Raw genomic sequence first — 20113 nt, forward strand, 5'->3', positions numbered from 1 at the left:
CAAATTTGTGAAAATATATTGGGATAACAGGGCTTAATAAACAAGAAAATGCTTTTTTTTGTGACAGAAGACAAACTGGCAGGAGTCTCATCTGATGTTAAGCGACGCTCAGTTATGGAACCACGGATGCCGAGGTGATACAAATGGTATTTTCTAATTGAATGTTAATGGACGTCAAGGGGAGGTTTTGTATCCTTCTCATTCTGTGGACCAATGTAACTGAGTTTGATGATACTGATTGTGTACTGGTGCAATTGATATGGGTGACGTAAATTTCTTCATAGAGTCCTTGTATGTTTAATATGATGTGATAGGTAGTCAAAGTCAAAGTCAAAAATCTTTTATTCATATAGGTAACACAATGTGCACTTATGAACGTCACTAAAAATGAAACATACATTAAATGCTTCTAATTATACAACTATAAATCGTAATATATTTAATTCACTTATCACAATTATATATTTAAGAGTGTTTTAAAGATTTGTTCGGACTCTTATGCCATTGTTTTTATATCGCGAGACAACTATATTTCGAGCATTAGCCGCGTACAAATTATTTGAAGAAGCCTAAAAAGTATGAGGGTTTGCAACTGTTTAATCAATTACTGTCTAAAATTCGTAATATTAGCGCGTTTAACCAATTCAAAAGGGCATTAAAGAAAAATGAGCATAGAAGACTGAAGTTGGGACGGCTGATGGTGACGTCTATCTCGTTCGTATATATTAAGTTTCTCATGTAAAATATCTTAAACATTATATTTGTCATACTTCAATAAATCATTTAACGAAGAGATTTATATACCTTCACGTATATTGCACAGCCTGCTGGCTTTATTCAAACATCGGATACCAGTATGACTCACGCGAAGTGTATTCCATAACATAAAGCCTACATATAATTTCATATCAATCACAACTAATTACAATGTATCAAAGAATGACCCTCACATCAAAACTAAATGTCGTATTACCATACTAAATCATACTATTGCAAACACGCCCACGAAGTTCCCACTGACTCATCTTAGTACTTAATGAACCGTTAATAAATAGTTTAGGATTATAACAATTTGATTGTGTCTATAACACAGTGAAGGCATTATGGGACAACCTCTTTAGATCTGGGCTTTAGATTTCTGTAACTGTTTCATGATTAATTGTAATTATAATAGGCAAGTACGTGATCAGCCTCCTGTTGCCACGCCGTCAACTTTTTGGGTCTAAGGCAAGCCGATTTTCTCACGATATTTTCCTTCACCGTTTGAGCGAACGTTAAATACGCAAATAGACAGAAAGTCGATTGGTGGGCAGCCAGGGTTCGAACATACGAAATACGAAAATGTATCGTTCGAAAAAACTAGGTGTATCTTTGCATATGGGAATGCTAATTAAAATATAATTATCCAATTGACATACACAAATACTTGATGGAAATATTATCCTAAGACCTCCTGTGATAAGATAGCTATCACAGTGTTCTGTCACTTTTATACCTTATAAATAGAACAGAAGAATAAGCGAGCAGTATTTGCCTAGGCAAAGCTGATGCTGAAGCCACTAGTGGCTTCAGCATCAGCTTGTCCCTGGCTGTTTACCAATTGACTCTCTTTCTATGTGCGCATTTAAAATTCGCTGGAACGTTGAAGGAAACATCGTAAAAACTGTCTTGCCTAAGACCTGAAGCTGAAGGCGTGTGAGGTACAAAAGGCTGATCAACTACTTACCTATTAGACAAATGATCATGATACAGATAGAGAAATCTGAGACCCAGAACCAGTTCAAGCGCTACTGGTTCATCTTTTTGTTAATTAATACAATTAGGTGACAAATCTTTTGCAGAATCTCGACAATCCGTAGCAATTACCAATGGTTTCTGAAACCGCATCAACATAAAGATCATGCAAATTTATGAACAGAGGCGATCTTCACCCAATTCCAGTCTATTTTAGAAGCTGGTAATTTCTGAAGATGAATTCTGCCTCATCGCAATTTATAGTGTACGTTGGCGGACACCGCCACCTCTAGACACCTAGGTTTAAAGTTCAGGTCTAGGGATGTGTTTGGGTATATCGATAATATCGTGCTTAACTCGCATTTTAATCTGATTTAATTTTATCGGATGTCACCCTACAGGATTTATTACCAAGTTTCTTAATTAACAATAAGCATTCAATATTTTATAGGAATAAAAATATGCCTAATACGATCTTGTAAAATGACATTAATAACATAGGACACACCTAGTCTGTACTTAAGTAATATTTTAATAGTTTAAATATTCAAACGCTTAGTTGTCTATGTTCACCATTGTTTGCTATCTGTGTTAAAACATAATTTTATAATGCCGAAAGTTACGCTGATTGAAGCAATACTGATACAGTTATGCTTTGATAATTCAGATTTTTTTATATATTTGTTGTATTAAACCTGCAAGCCTCCTGGCGTGCCTGATATTGTCTTGAAGGACCCTAATTTGTATAGGTTTGGAAATACTCCAACGGACAGTTGGTTTCACCTGGTAGAAGTCCGCCACATATAGTGCTTAGGAATCTCTCAGTATAAATAAATTTAACCTTGTATTTTAAAATAGATGACTTATTTCGATTAGTACGTGAACATTTTTATCTTATTGCGATAAAATTTGAAGAACATTCTAATCTACACTTTGTGGCCGTATCTGCAGTATTTTTAAGATAAATTAAAATTTTGTCTTTTTTTAGAATTATATATTTCTTGCACTACTGACGTTAATAAAAACTCTACATGATTGTGGGTTAGCAATGCTTTTACAATTGTAGAAAGATACATTGGATTATATACACACAAAATAATACCATAGTTACTATAATAGTGCCAATCTCTCTATATATCTCAATATATATCTATATAAATATCTAAATCTCTATTAAAACGGCTGCCTACACTGATCTATTGATATAATGGTTGGTATGTCCGACTGCCTCGGATTCAATTCTGGCGACTGCCTCTTTTCTGCGTCTGATAGAATCATCCATTGATTTATGAAAAATAGAGATTATTACCTGCTTTAATAGCCAGTATCAATAGAGCTCAGACACAGTTGTTAATTTTTATATTATGACAATGCCAGGAATTTATAAATCTATGGAAAACTTACCTTGGCAGAAATGGAGTCTTTGCTCGTGCTATATACATACCTATATACATACCATATCTGTCACGTTAGATATGTAAGTTTTAGCTGATAATCACAGGTAACTCAAACAAAATAGCTACATTACAATACATTTTTATATATAATTAATACATTGTATTTTGTGTTTCATATGAGGTATACTGTTGTTGAGGAAATAGCTAAAGAAACCATTAGCCAACGAATATTTTGTTTCGTAAATATCGATAACAGTGGCACATCACCAATGCTCACCGGAAACCACTGACTTATTTGGTATAGTCCTTGATTAGGTCGAGCATAGTAGGCGATGTTGATTCACCAACATACAAACTAATTACCAGATCTGCATCGTGAAATTGGTGAATCTAAAATCTAGATTAATTACATTAATTTTATTATAAAAAATTGCTCTGGTTAAGAGAATGTAAATGTTTTTTTTATACAAGAGACATCTGGACAAGGGCTGGAATAAAAGTTAGACTATATGTGTGAACTATAAATGTATGTTTTTAATAAAATATATCAAACATTACATGTATCATAGTAATACATCACTGTATTACTATGACAAATATAATTAATGAAGTAGTTTTAAAGCGGATAAGATTGCCTGCTTTGGAATTCAATTATAAAAAATGTAAAGAAAAAATACTGCAAAAGATCTCTTAACAACAATTTTCTCTTGTTGTAAGGTTTATTTTTTAATTAAATTTTTTTTCACTAGTACACTAGGAACACTAGAAGAACTTGAAGAACAGGAGGGCTCTCTTATGAAGTAATTTCTTACAGTCTGGAAGAAAAAAACAGTATTTTACACTGTTTAATAAAGCATCTTGTGGTCTAACCTTTATTTATTGTATTTATTTATTTTTACTTTATTACGAGAAGTAAAAAATAATATGATATAATAATAAGGAGGGCAACGTCGGTCCTATTGCATTCAAACGATCTCTTCCAGGCAACCAGTGTAAAGAAAAAAATAATAATTAAAATGAGCGCAAGTGCTAAGGTACATATGATATACAATTACTTAGACATTTAGACTCTCAGTTAAATCAGTAAGTACGTAACAAAGTTAGGGATACGATGTGAACAGGTAATGCTTGTATAGTAGAAATTGAAAGGAAGATAGAGAAGAAGCTAAGCGGATAAATGAATTTCATAGCTAAGCTACGGTCCCTAAGACCCTATAGGATTCGCCAAGAGGTATGTAAGTTTCAAAGAACGTATTTCTATAAACGTTACGTCTCTCTATTAAGCTTTCATTTAGATCACCATCACGTAAAAAACACTAATAACTAAATTTGGTATCTTTCACCCAAGTGAAGATCACAAAAACTATACATGTGGCATCCGCCACAATATTTTGACCTTAGTTAGTCTTTCAGGGATCTGTTTGCCGTTAAATGCATCTATATAAGTTCACAGGTAATGGGTGTGAATAAGCTTTACATCTGGTTTATACATTTATTATTTATTTAATTATATGATTAAGGATACAACAATAAAACAAAATTTACTTTTTGGTTCTGCCTTCTTCGTGTATTTTGTCTATGTTCTCAGGCCGGTATGGCTGTCAAACCAATTACTCTGTATGTTTAACATATGTGACAGCGCTGAAAGTTTAAATACGAATAAGAATATGGACCATAGTGATTTCAAATGTAAGGTGAACATGTTTTATAAACATATATTTTAATAACTAAAATAATATTTTAATAACTCAAATACATACAGGATTTCATGTCAGATGTCTCATTAATTTACGAAAAAAATCATATAATGGAAACTTATGTGTAACTATAGTAAAAAAGTCAGAATATGGTTCAATTTATATGAATATAGCTATTAACAGACTTCAAAACATACAAAATTTAGTAATCCTAAAAGTTTTGTTTTGAATTCCTATGTCTACTAAGTATTTGTATTAGTGTAGACGGAAGGTGGAAATACATATGCGTATGTGCTCCTAGTAGCATGGTATGAGGGACGCAATTCACACCGAAATCTCTGCTATTCAGAGACTCCACCTAGAGTAGTTCCTAGAAGGCTGCGTTAGAGGCTTGTTGGAAGAGCTGAAGTAAACAAAACACGGGTATAAAACTGGCAAATCATATACAAAAAAAAATGATTTTTATTTTCAGCTTTGACCAAAATAGTAAAGTAACTGCAATTGCTTATTTCATTTAAAACCACACAGTCATATCATAAGTAATAAGTGTAAATATAAATAAATCTCTCCCTTAACCATATTTTATTATCAATGCATACTGAAATAGAAAATATTGGGGTTGTTCTAAATTTAAATTGGTCACAAGACTTGGACGTTGTATAATAGCGATGTCGTACAAAGCTTTTATAACTTACTATATGTCCTGTTGCGTCTTCCGAGCATGGCTTGATGATATAGCCTTCCTCAGTAAATGTATTTTCTTTTTCATGTGTCTTTTTACTATTAACCCTTTCACTATTGCTTAGTTGCTTTGCTTGGTTCCATTAGTTGAGTATAAAGTTGATACTAAATTTTATGTTAAATGTTAGGTAATAATCTGGAGTATAATAGTGTGAATATTCTTAGATTAACAATTAAGCAATAATACATACACACACCTACTCAGAGATATACACACACTCCCATAAATACACATACCCCATGTGGTTTCCTTAGATTAGTATATTATATTATAATAATAATTGTTAATTCAGCATAAATTTTCACAACTTTTTAAGAAGTGGTGGACGCCTGATGACTGGTACAGACAGGTACTCCTACTTTTAGCAGGCATCAGTCTCACACAAACAGTCCATTCCCTTAATAGAAGAAAAAAATATTTATTACAACTGTAACTTGTTATGTTTTTGTGAGGAAATAAATAAAGATTATGATTACTGTTATTTGTTTTGTCAAATTAAATTTACGGCTTATGCAATTTTGAACTTCTTGATCTTATGGTTTATATGGTTGCCTGGAAAAGATCGCTCGAAAGCGTTAAGGCCGCGGGTCGGCTTCTTTTTAATTTTATTAATTATACGGTAATTCTACATTACTGAGACAAAGTGTTAATAAATAAATAACCACTTTTCAAATATATGAACGAACCCTTACTCTTCTAAGACTGTATGATGTTCACTGTTTTTTATATTGTCCGATTTTAGTTTAGTCTAATTTGGTTTTTTACATCAATTAATAATTGTCTTTAAAAGCAGTATTGGCCTAGTGGTTTCAGCGTGCTAGTCTTATAAGGTCTTATGTTCGATCCCCGGCTATTGGTGTTTCAGTCTATGCACATATAACATTCGCTCAAACGGTTAAGAAAATTATGGAAACCGGCGTGTATCAGGCACAGGTGGCTGATCACCTACGTGCCTATTAAATTGACAAATTGTCATGAAACAATTACAGAAATCTGAAGGCCAGACCTAAAAAGGTTGAAGCGCGCCAATGTAAGTTTTTTTCAATAATTGTCTAATTTCGTTACTTGCACGATTGTATTATTACCGAATTTTTTGATTAAAGTATTCATCTACTACAAAGAATACATGATGCCCGCTCTACGCCTATGACTTGCGAACTGTAAGTAAATTTAATACCTTTTCTGACGTTCGTAAGTTTACTTATTGACTTATATGAATAAAGTTAATTTGACGTGAAGAACACGTTGTCGATTTCGGGGTCTGGTCGTGGTTTTCTGGCGATTTTCCGTCGCCAAACACTGAATACGATTAGTGCAAAGCCGTGATTTGAACCTCCCTGTAGTCGGAAGCTGGATAGACTAAAGAAAATATAGAACAAGCAGCCGAAGTCTCGTAATTACTACAACTCAACGGATACCTTTTTTGTGTTCGCCAGATGTGTGACAGGATACACAAAATTGCTCAATTTGAGACTTGTAACGTTATATTTGTGAAAGTATCGAATTTTTATCGTGACATACCATTTATTTTGACATAGATTTAAGAATTTTGGTACATTACAAAATGTTGTCTTTTAAAGAGGTACGACCAAAGTGACAGGCCCATTTACCATATACACTCGATACCGACTTTTAAGATATTGGCAATAAATCATACAGAAAACCTCTAGACTTTTTGAAGGGGATTATAAACTATAAATATCTACTACTTAATACTTTATTAACATTTTTCAAATACAAACTACGCAATGGACGACCGTGTGGCTACTTTAAACGTGTATAAAGATATACAAAACCGTATACTTATAGGTTTAAAACACGTTAAAAGTTAAATATTTTTTACTTAAACTTAATTATGCAAGAAAAACCGAGATAGATTTTATTTTAATACCTAATCGAAGATACTCCAAAAGATATAAAAGAGAATAAAAGCTCAAGTAAACGAAACTATGAAAACAACCCTTTTCCCAACATCCACGCCGCCTGGCGTCGAATAGCAAACTACACATAACCTTTCATCTCTATGCATCCCTCTCAAAACACCCCCACACACCTACACATGAACGAGATAAACATATCACTGGTCATATCCAGAGTTTTCCTCGGGGAAATGTCACAACCCTCTCCGTCTCTATTTTCACCCCGCTAATGGCTAGTTTAGAAAGAGACAGACCGTTCGAAGTGGACATTAGATGACCACGAATCGTTTATTTTTGCTGAAGTGATTGGATAAAAATTGATAATATTCAATTGGTATTGCCTGCGTAGTAATAGTTAGTTATAAGACCTAAATTCGTCTTGAAAGCACTATTTAATTTTAAGATATGTCAGTGTCAAAGTTCCGTCTAACTTTTATGTTTGATGTCTCTTATATCTATAGTAAATATCTTATAAAAATACAATAATCACAAGAATTTATATGTAAATATTTGCCTCTCATTATAACCTAATGAGAAATACTTAGGTATTTAAACTAAACTTCAAATGATAGGTGAACGATTCGAAAGGAACGCAAAGTTAACTTTAAAATTTCAATAATCGAACACGCAAACTTCGCAAAGTCAGTTCAGAAACAATTATGAAAAAGTTGCTCGCCGTTCGCGCGCCAGTTAAGACTCGACTGACACTCATAAAACTTATTAAAGTCAAGGACCGACCGAGATAAGTTCGTGGCGTCTTAAGTAAAATAACGTTGAAAAAATGCAGAAAGTTCGCAAAAGAGTGAGAGTGAACGATGTCGAGTTTCTGAACGACTCGTCTACGTGTTGCGTTACAGACATTTGTTTTATTTAACCGATGAACCAAATACCTGTTTGACCCATATTATTATAAACAACTTTATAAATATAGGATAAAAAATTTCACTCATGATGCAGGATGCTTATCGTCCAATTAACGCTTATTAGATGCTACGTCGTAGCAGTGCTACGGAAAAGATACCTTTCTAAAATCACGTTAAGAAATTTCTTTTATTTTTTAACATTATCTATATTTATGTAGTTAATTGATATGTAACAATAGCTAAGGAATATAAAATTAATTTATTACAAATATTAGTTGAAATATTGGGCTGGCTATATACGTAACATTAACCCCGTGACACATTGTTTTCATCAAAACTTTGAAACAGTTGTATAAAAAATTAATATACAAACTTTTACGGCATTTTTTTCTTAACGAGCATAGTGACCGCGCGACAAAAGTCCATTTAATTAAAAATTCCATCTCCTAATCGAGTCATGAAATATGCAAGCAAATATTATCCCTTTCTTTTGTCGGCTGCATCTTGCCCCACCCGCACGCACACCGACGCACGGCACTTGTGAAATGAGTCTATCTCTTTTCCACCCACGCAATTGAGATGAAGTGTGTGGACAGCGGTCCCTCTCTAACCGCCGACGAAAACGCGACCGCGAGTAACCCCTGGCTACTATTCCCGTGGTGCGAATCTTTTAATTGCTACTTTTTACTTCTTTGCCATTGAAACAATAGACTTTCGACGCATTCCATTGATATATTATTTCGCAATTTTTTTACTATTAAAATAGAATAATGTTGATAAAAATATTTTTTAAACGATCACAACAAATAGTCAAATAACAAAAACAGTTTATTGTTTATTATATTATAAATAAATAAATTTTTCAAAATAAAACGTAAATAAATACCTTATTTTAGTAACGTTACAAACAGTGAATTTTTTAAATGTATAATGAGTGAAAGTCAAAATTAATATACATTTATAGTAAAAGTAATAGAAATTTTCTTTCAAAGTATTAGTTGCAGACAATTCGGCCGCAACTGCAGTTGGAAAAGTTGGAAAATGTGTTCGCGTCTGAAAAGTTACGATATAGGCGTGACATAGTCCGCACGCGCCGGCGTCGGCCAGTCGAGCGAGACGGCACTAGTTGGACACGAGACAGCGTAGCCCTCGCGCGAAGGGACACGGGATAGACGCGTTCGGACATCAGGCCAGAGCGGGCGTCCGGCCGCACCTGCCACACCGCTTCGCACGCGATATACATCGCGCCAATTCAAATATTTAGTTTAATTCAAAAATCATTGTGATGTGGAAGTGTAAAATAGATAGGACATCCAAGTGTTAGTTATGAAAAGAAAAAAGGCTTGAGGCTTTATTTTTGTTATGGAACGGACTGTACCCGGGTCCGCTTAGCTTTTGAGATAATTCTGACCGACGGCGGCCCAAGTGAAGTGAACAAACTGTCGCATGATAGCAAGATTTAGATAAAGATTAAGGATAAAGACGATCTAAAAATAGGTGACCAAATCAAAATGAGAATCAAGATGCCTGCTGTACGCATCGCGCAAGGTATGTTTATTAAATATATTTACCCTAAATTACTAATTTAATTCTAATAAGTAACCTAGCCAGTAAAATGTCTTAAAATCAGTTCGCTATCGCATTTTAAATGTATTGAAAACAGAATCTTTAGGTTAATTAAATAAATTAAAACAACTCATATTATAAAAAAGTTTTGTATTCAATATAGAAATAGAATAATAAAAATGCGTTGTTTATACTGATGTTAAAAGGCTTTATAGAAGAAAATGAGGAAGTTGATAGCGTAGCCTATGTCAATATTTGTTTTGTGGTCATCTACTGACCAAAAGGAATGAATGTAAACATAAAAACGAACTTTTTAAAGGAATATGCATTGAATAATATTTTTTTCTAAGTAACATTTTCATTTTTAATTGTAAAAATTTGAACTGTGTCTAAATGTTTAAATTTTGACATTGTATTGCGTCTATTACATACGATAAATTTTTATTTTTTAAATTCAGAAGTAGACTGTACAAATTACTTTTTGTCGTAAATTACGTCAAAAGATGACCATAAATGAATTTTCATTTACGTCAATACTTTTATGAAACATATTAATTATTTAATGTTAGTCACGCTTCTATAGTAAATGTCCGTTAAAATATTGTATTTTAATAAAAGAATTTAAGATCTCATTTGCATAAAATCGTAAATTTTTTTTACATGTCACTTTTGAAAAATATTTTTTTAAATCTAAACAAAAACATAATGTTTTACTAATATTCTATCTATAAAAGATTTTAGTCAAACAAACACATACTCTCCTATATTATGAAATATTTATCATTATTAATTTAATTTAAAAATCCACAAATTCATGAACTATAAAAAATATGTAACAATTTTTATAAACAGCTACAAATTAACATTTGTTATTTTTTTTTAATATAGAGAAAGTCGGCTAAACTTTATCAAAAGTTGTCCATCAGAAACATTGTTAAAATTATTAATTAAGCAGCTATTGTTAAATACCGTTCCCACTAGCCATCTTGTAATGTTATTATTCGAAATTCCCATGATTTACTTTCAAAGTGACCAAAATTTTAATTGAATAACATCTTAGTAACAAAAATAATAAGGCAAAACTTGTTGGAATATTTGGATAAATTTTTGACGTTATTAAAATCATGATTAATAAAAATTAAATATTTGTGTCACCTTTTCTAAGTTTAATACTATACTGTTTCATTGAAGTGTTTATAGTTAATAGACAAGAAATGTAGATTAAAAATCAAATTTTGTTTTGAAATGATAAAAAAAATGTGTTCAATTGGCAATTAAATTTAAATAACTCGTAGTTATTTGATAAACTATAAAAATGGAAAATTCCATTTTCAAACGTTCAATTTTTTTAAAAATAATTTTATGGCCTGTCAAACGTTCAAATATCTATGTCATAAATTACAGACTTCCAGATGCTAGTTAAAAAAAAATGTTACTAGTGTAATAATTTGTTTTTAGTCTGCATATTTATCTACCTAAGTCATTTTTTATTCATTAATTACATGACCACGAATACAAGTCTTTCCGATACAGTACAAAGTATTTCTAGAAAACATTTTGGTGCGTTCATACATAACTATATGATAGATTATTAACATGCAAAACTTAGCTAAAATAACCGTAAATAATTGATCATTATATAAGTTTTGTGTAATGGACTTTCTTACTATATACCGTAATTAAATTAAATCACACGGTGCAGCGGTGCGATATATGCGCGAGCGCAGTTCTTAAAACGTTATCGCACACATGGGCAATTAGTCCAAGTTGACCGAAGGCGACACGGAGGCCTGATTGGCCAGTGGTTACGTGACGTCATCAACGGCTGTGGCCGTCACGCCTGATTGGCTGACACGCGACATTTCGTCGATCACATTTGTTCTTATTTCAACCTTAAGAGGTACTCTTTTGTGCAGTCCCCCTCGAAATTGTTATGACGGCTTGTCGTGTTTTTGCGCCGCATTTTTTATGAAATACCGACTTTACAACAAATACTACCGCGGAGTTTTATAACTATTGCACTATAAATGTTACATGATATATAATATACGAGCAGCGTTGGCCTGGTGGCTACAGCGTACCACTCTCATCCCTGAGATCGTATGTTTGATTCCTGGCTGTGCACCAATGGACTTTCTTAGCGCATTTAACATTCGCTCGAACGGTGAAGGAAAACAAACGGCGTAAGTCAAGCATAGGAGGCTGATCACCTACTTGCCTATTAGATTGCCAAATGATCATTTTTTATCTATAATATATGTTCGTTAAAAATCTATACTATCATTTATTTACTACGGCTTTACCACTATGTGGAATCTGCCCATTAAAGTTTTGTCGAACAATTTCGACTAAGTCTTGAAAGCCTTGCATCGCACACTTGATTAAACGCCATTAAACAGTGTGATCCATGGACGGCAAATTATTAGATGAACCTCCTGCACCTGTACACTTTAAAACAAAAAAGGCTTTAAGAGTTTGGTGAAACGCGTCAGGAACTGCAATTGGATTATTTAGTTATTTGATTGAGAAAGGCATTACATTACGCGTAGAGCAAATTGACAATTGACCGACATGATACAACTTTCGCATTACACTTAGTACTAAACCTTCTCGTCACAAAAGTTAAAAATACACGAAGGGTATCCCCATTTTAAAACCCTCCTCAGAAGTACGAATTAGAGAATCGTAAATTTTATCGCGAGGCTGCGGGTGAAACTCGGAAAGTTTAAAAATGTTACTTAAACATTTAACCCGTCTATTTGTTTGTCGACTAATTGACGCGGGATGCAAAACTCTTTTGACGTGTCTAATTGTTTTTTATGTGTGTCGAAAAAAATAATAATTTTAGCACAGTATCTTATCGTAGTATAATTATTATAATAGACTAATTCATTTAACAAAATTTCGATAACAAATGATTGATGATGATGTACATCAGATCAAATTAAAATATAATTTATACATAGACAATGTAAGATGAGTGTAAATTAAAAAAAATAAGCAATCACCAAGTTATTTTTATTTTAAATATTATTTATAAATATTTGTTTTAATGTAACATGGGGCAAACGGGCAGGAGGCTCACCTGATGTTAAAGTGATACCGCTACTCCAAGATACTCATATTACCAGAGGGCTCGCAAGTGCGTTGCTGGCCTTTAAATCATGCTCTAACATCTGACATTATAACAATAATAAATAAGAAACAAACGTTAAACGAAAGATAGATAAAAACAATCTAAATGTTACAATGTACACTCTACAACTAAAAGTAAAGTATCAGTTATAATTATAACTTACAATAACTAATTTCTACACTAAAAAGCTTGTTTAACTCATTTGTTTTCAAATGCAAAGTGTATTAGATCGAAATTTTATTTTCCGAACATAATGAGAGCGCTTGTCAGTTTAAAACATCGCGTCTTCGTTGGTTGGCGATTCAATATGTCTTCATTAAGAGAATATCGGAACATTTTATTCACAAGCGGAACTTTCAATCTTGATCCTTGTCCAGGAATTATTGTTTCAAGACCGCTCGTAATCCGTCTAGTTTCGTCTTTGTATTGTAATGGCCGGTAATACGCGTCCTGTTCTATGCAATATTTTAAACAGTGACCTATGATTTATGTACATTTATTATACGCCTTCGTGAAAAAATAAATACTCATCCGGTTAACATTGTTTTGCTAAACATTGTTACAGTACTAATAACACAAATATGGTAAAGGTGGTCAAAATTAAAGATCGGATATTGCCAAAAATTACAACTTACGGATATAAAAATAGTTTACGACCTATTCTCAGGCCCAATTTTTAAGAAGTATAGGCTATACACACTTGCAAAGCCTGCGCAAATCTTAACATATTTAGTTTTTTTACCTATATGAAAATTTTAACTAACGTTTACTTAAAAGTATTAAAGGTTTGCTTTAGATCCAATCAGGAGTTGATAATACTTTCGTTTTTAGTTGCTTATATAATTTGACACTATACGTTAGTTGGATGGAAATTAAAAACTTATCATTTTGATTGCAGAGGTCAGCAACAATTGTTTTACCCCTGAAATATAGTTGGACACGCCCTGTATAAATATTCACGATTTACATGAATTAGCATAGCGTGATCTCAATTATATTTAATTATAGTTATAATTCATTATTTTTGTTTTGACTGACTTTGTCACGTAATCTTCTGTAGTCATTTTAAATCTATGTGATAGGCATTTGTTTCATTCTAGAGAAGTCAATGCGTTTGAAAAGCACACAAGCAATACTTGTTCCAAAAGCAGGCGAATTTGACAGCAGTTATATTATTTTAAATTAAGAACTAATGCTAATTCCTTTGCAATATTTCCTTTAACCTACCATATGACTTATGAATTCCTGGTACTTACATACATGATTTTTCTATATTTCGTATAAAGAAACATAATGAAAGCTACGAATGGCATAGAACGGCTCGTTATCCGTTATATGGACCATTCGATATTTAAATTATGGGAAATCAGTTAATTTAGTATTAAGAGTTCGGCGGCCACCCGACTCAACCGGACGTTTTTTAGAATTTCATTTCGATTCAAGATGTATGGATTTACATATGTTATATCGCGGAGGTCCATGCTATTAAAATGGATTTATTAGTTTGTTCAAACAATATGCGACGTTGGAGGCTTTGATGTCTCAACTATTAGGTGATTTTTATATAAAAAACCATTTTAATTAATAAAATATTACAAAATAATACAATTCCTAAACTGTAATCTTTCGTAATTAACTAATACAATTATTAAATTGTATTATTTTGCATTGAAAGCTTATAATAGTTATTTTATGCATTGTATTTGCTAGCGCCATCTTTCGCATTCTTCACAAAATCGTGTCATTGTAATCCTTTCAAGAAAAGGATTATTTTTGACAATAGACAAACAAAAACAGAAGCTCACCTCACATCTTTCGTGTGATAATCGATTATTTAAAGAAACGTATCTATTTCTAGTAATCTTCAAGTATCTCAAACCATCGGACAAATATTTATTAAAATTTATAGTCAAACTCGCCTACCAGTGTAAAAATTTGTCTCGCGGACAATCAAACCTTATCTGGAGTGTCACTAAGCCATCTTTGTAGAGAATGCAAAGGTTGTATTCATTCACTTAGAAGCCTTTGTTCACGAATTCTTTGACCAATGCCTTTTATTATAAATAATGTTAATAAGATGTATTAATTTTGATACAATTGGATTGGATGGGAGTGGGTGGACAGACTGAAGAGTCCACCTTTGTCAGGATTTGATACTAATTTGTAAGTGTCGACGAATGACAGCCTATTTAAACTTTGGTACAATCTTAAATGACATATTTCAATTGTTACAGTTGCTTCACAAACAAAAACACTGAAAGAAAACAATTTTTTTAGCTATGTTAACCAAAGACAAACAAAAACACATTTTTTAAAGTTAAATTAAACTATTTTTAGTCTTTTGTTATCCTACTATATAGATTACGTTAGTATACTAGTATAGTTTATTTTTAAATTAATGTAATGATTTTAATTATGTAATAATTGAATTATAAATAATATTAGTACACGACACGATGAGTGAAGGCTTCCAAATTCTTACATTCGTCCCTCATCTTCGCTACTATCTTTCGACGCTATGAAGCACTGCAATAAGTGTTTTGTCATATAATATAAAGTGTAGAATTTACTAGGCACGTATGTAACGTTTAAGATTTAAATATATATATAAAACTATTTATTGTTATTAACCGATTCGAAATTATATATCTTAAATTATCTATGTCACAGCGGTTGTGACTTACAATTGTTTATAATCCCTTGCTATAAATTGTAAAGTAATACAAAAATGAGCAGTGTTGGCCTAGTGGCTTTAGCGTGCGACTCTCATCCCTGAGATCGTAGGTTCGATCCACAGCAGTGCGCCAATGGACTTTCTATTTGCGCATCTAACATTCGCTCGAACGATGAAGGACGGCCTTAGACGCATTAACTCGACGGCGCGTGGCTGGCACAGAAGGATGATCACCTACTTGCCTATTAGATTGAGAAATGATCATGATCACAGAGGCCCAAACCTAAAAAGGCTGTTGCGTAGCAGTTGTTTCTTTTTAAATAAAAAAACATGCAAGATACTAAGCTAATACATAACTAGCATAACATTGTAATGACAAAATCAAGCTATTAACATTCTCAGATACAAAGAATACCTGCTAGTATTAGCCGTTCCCATCAAATGTCACATTAGTACATCACACAACGCTGGGAGCTTTCTCATGCCGGCCACTCGTGACCGCTCTAGATGACCTGGCTACAGATTATGCTCACATCCGCGATGACTACTTCATTGAGGCCATGTGAAAGCCTTTTTTCCCGATCCAACATAAACAGAGAGATTAATTAGTCTATACTATTGTTTGAGTTTAAGTATTGACTGTATGTATGTATAGAGTAGAAGATTCATTACAATTCAGTTTTTTATTTATATTTAAAAACTTGGTACCCAAGCAAATTATATTTAAGCGACGTTTCGCGGCTGGACAATTATTTTTGACAATGTTGCCAATATTTGTTGCCCATGTTACTTGGAGCTATTGCATTCTTATGGTAGGTATAGGAACTGCGATATTTGTCCAGTTTTCCGTTCATTCAACAAACATTTGAAGTCCGGCAACGCACTTGAGAGTGCACTAATAGTATAAGTCCATGGGTTTCACAATTGGAAAAACAATTCGTAATTTTAGAAACACTTACCCGGCAATTCTATTTCGAAAACCATAGATTCCGAAATATGTCTAGACAATATGACCATAGACTCACATGCGACCACAGACTAACAGTAAAGTCGGATCGTACTATAAATTTGACGATCGACAGATAACCGATGAGTGACCCGCAGTACACGGCCCATTGTGTGCGCGGGAGTCTACTGAGATTAGGAGTGACCTTTGATGCTGCCGATACGCAAACATTGCTACTTTTTAATGAAAGTAAAGCTTTTAAAATACTTAAAAACCTTTTCCGTTTATAACTGTTCTAATTTAAATAAGTTTCAATAGGTCTAAATAAGTTGACAAATTCTAATATTGAAAATATAAACGTTTTTAATGAATTTAGATTTACATTAATGTTAAAACCCGTATGGAATAAAATTAAGTTATAGCAGAGATAGTGTACTTATATAAACACTTTGTTTTTATACTTACTAGACTTTAGGAACGGATTTTTGTACAATTTTCGCCAGATAATGAAGAATTCTAGATGAAGTTTTAAATATATAGTTTATTGGTTATACACAATTGATGTTGAAAAAGTTGCAAAATTTCTTGCAAAAATAATTCTGAACCTCTCCAATAAATTTTTGATACCACGCCTGTCCGGTTAATACTAAGCTTATTGAACTCTAAATATTGTATTTAGTTAAAGGAAAGGGCGAACCTCTATAAATCTAAGAACGCCTACACTACAAGCTAACAATACACAAACACACACAACGACACAATATAAATCATAAACGAGACAGTCTCTCACTTTGGCTATGATTTTTAACACCCACTTAATCATGAAAAACAATGTCAAACATTTGTTTAGAACATGCTTTAAATTGGTAGGACATTAAAATTGAAATAATTTTACATAAAATAATGTTTTTAAACCAGCATGATTTAAAAATTTCGACAGGATTAGCTGAACGTTTTGTTTTTTTACGCCGGTCACGGGAAATAAATGAAACATTATTAAATTTTAAATTCAAGATAATTTTGTATGGCGTAAGTGTAAGCAAATAAAATCTCGTAGGTAATGTGTCATAAATACTTTAAGGAAATATAAATACGAAGTCCACTAGAATTCAAATTCGGAGCATCAAGTTCCAAATTCAAATTAGTGAATGCATTTTCATATCAAGAATATTGAAAAAACTTCTTGGATAGCAAAAAATCTGCTTAATTTCTTTCAAATCTTTAATTCAAACTAGGATTGCCGTCGCAAAAAATATTAAAACTGGTTGTAATTCTATAGCCGCTCTATTAAGCGACTTGACGTGTAGCTAAAACGGATGGTTAAAAAAATAAATTCAGCCGAATCAAAGGCTATTGGACAATGGTCACGGGTTTTGAATCATGGTTCTTAAAGCTCAGGTAGATACCGCGGTCGTGTCAATCAGATGTTTGATATGTTTTTTTATTCAGATGTGTTTCTGTTTTTATTTGTTGTGATTAAAAAATATCTTTAACACATTGTTATATGTTTATTATAGACTAAATCATTCGTTATATATATATATTGTTAAAAGCTTTGAAAATAAATATATAAGAAGTATCGCAATACAGTACAGAGAAAATGCTGCCAGCGTTAAAGGTACACTACCACAGAGACCAAACTTTTAACATTTGTTTTAATTTCCTAAAATTAATTTAAAATCATTATTATTATTACTTTTTTAAATACTTTATATTTGTGTGTTGAAAATAAATAAGATGTTATAAATATATAAGTATATTTTTATCATGAATCAATTATTATTTATTAAATAATATGAATAGTATTTATAAAAGAAAACAAAAACAGGTGAATATAACCTTACCCTTTAGCAAACTGTTGAAAGGTAACAACAATAGTTATTTTGACTACAGCCAACTTTATTATTTGACAATGTGGGCGCGACATTGCAAAAAATCCCTTTGACCATTTGTTTGTCAATTTTGTTTGACCATGGGAAAATATTTAAGCCTCAGGTGCTGAATACAACCTGTTTTGTGTATAAAGAATTTGTATAGGAATATATAACTGCCTTATCAGCGCCTGAGACTTCAGGCTATTTATATATATAGGCCGCGACCACAGCACATACATAATTGTTTCGTCCTTTTTAGAGCTTAGTAACGACTTGTCGGGAATGGAACCGTGGAATAAGTTATAGCATCTGTATTAATAAAGTTATTGTATTATTATAAAAAAAAAACATCTGTATAAATAATCGTATTGTGATATAAAAAATAGATTTTACAGTAATTGATAGTTAAAATAGAGTTTTAATTAAAGGAATCTAAATTAATTTGGAGTCGCGGTCAGCTTAAAGCTCTCCCACGCTGTCAGTATTGTTCCAGGTGAAATTCAACCCTTCCCATTTCAATCTATCATACGACAATACTGCCCACAAAGGATTCCTTGACCGAATTTGAACATGTGTGATTTTTTTTGCATACCTTCCGTTTCATTTGAGTTGTGAAAAAGTGACAATCATGATTTGCAAGGTAGTTTTGTGATTTTTTTTTTATATGGAGCCGTGTTGGCCTAGTGGCTTCAGCGTGCGACTCTCATCCTGGAGCTCGTAGGTTTTATCCCCGGCTGTGCACCAATGGACTTTCTTTCTATGTGCACATTTAAAATTGGCTCGATCGGTGAAGGAAAACACCGTGAGGACTTGCCTTAGAACCAAAAAAAAACGCCACGCGTCAGGCACAATTTGATTTTTATCTTTAATTATTTTATATTTTGAAGCTAAATAAAGAAGGTAGATGCAAATATTCTATTTGCCTACGTATTTTATAAAAAAACTAATGTAGTAAAATTATTATATAAAATCGCATTTTAATTGAGTGTGTTATTACAAATTCATAAAAAATGTTCAAGTCCTAAGACTGTTTTAGGCATTTGTCTCCATTCGTCTTAGTGTAAATACCATTTGACAGAAAGAGATAAAGTTATAATTATAACTGTATGAGGCTTAAAAGTACCTCCCTTGAAAGCCTATTATATATATTCTTAGATAAAATGTCTATATCGTTTAGATTGAAGGTTCTATTCATGTTGTATTCCTTTTTCAAATCAGAGGTCTATCAGAAAAACCGCGAACCCATTGTCCGTCAAATAGTTATCAGGTTGCGAGTGGTTGCCGGAACTATACCCACCTGTTATGAATTCACACGCTCAGGTAAAGTTCTATAACTGTATATTTTTTGTTTAAATCTTTTTAATTCGCGGAAAATCACGCTCACACAAATTATGTACATAGAAAATTGATAAGTGTTTTCAATGTAAATTTGGAAATAAGGTTGATGTAATTTTGTTGGGAAATTTATTTTTAAGAAAGTATTATAAAATGATATGTTTTAATAATCTTTTGCAATAAGCACCAATAATTCTTTATTTAAAATACTTATTCGATTTTCAAATATT

The 20113-nt window shown here is 32.4% G+C and overlaps 1 protein-coding gene across 1 annotated transcript in view; it reads left to right on the forward strand.

Annotated features, from left to right (window-relative positions):
* Positions 1 to 9542: 9542 nt before the first annotated feature.
* The window catches only part of LOC123713766 (B-cell lymphoma/leukemia 11B), a 35228-nt gene continuing 24657 nt past the window's right edge, over positions 9543 to 20113 (forward strand). Inside the window, exon 1 of the mRNA XM_045667609.1 lies at positions 9543 to 9900. Within this exon, the coding sequence (XP_045523565.1) occupies positions 9864 to 9900 (37 nt within the window). The 5' untranslated portion in view covers positions 9543 to 9863. The remainder of the gene's footprint in view (positions 9901 to 20113) is intronic.

Source organism: Pieris brassicae, chromosome 1 (genome assembly GCF_905147105.1).
Source record: "Pieris brassicae chromosome 1, ilPieBrab1.1, whole genome shotgun sequence".
NCBI lineage: Eukaryota > Metazoa > Arthropoda > Insecta > Lepidoptera > Pieridae > Pieris > Pieris brassicae.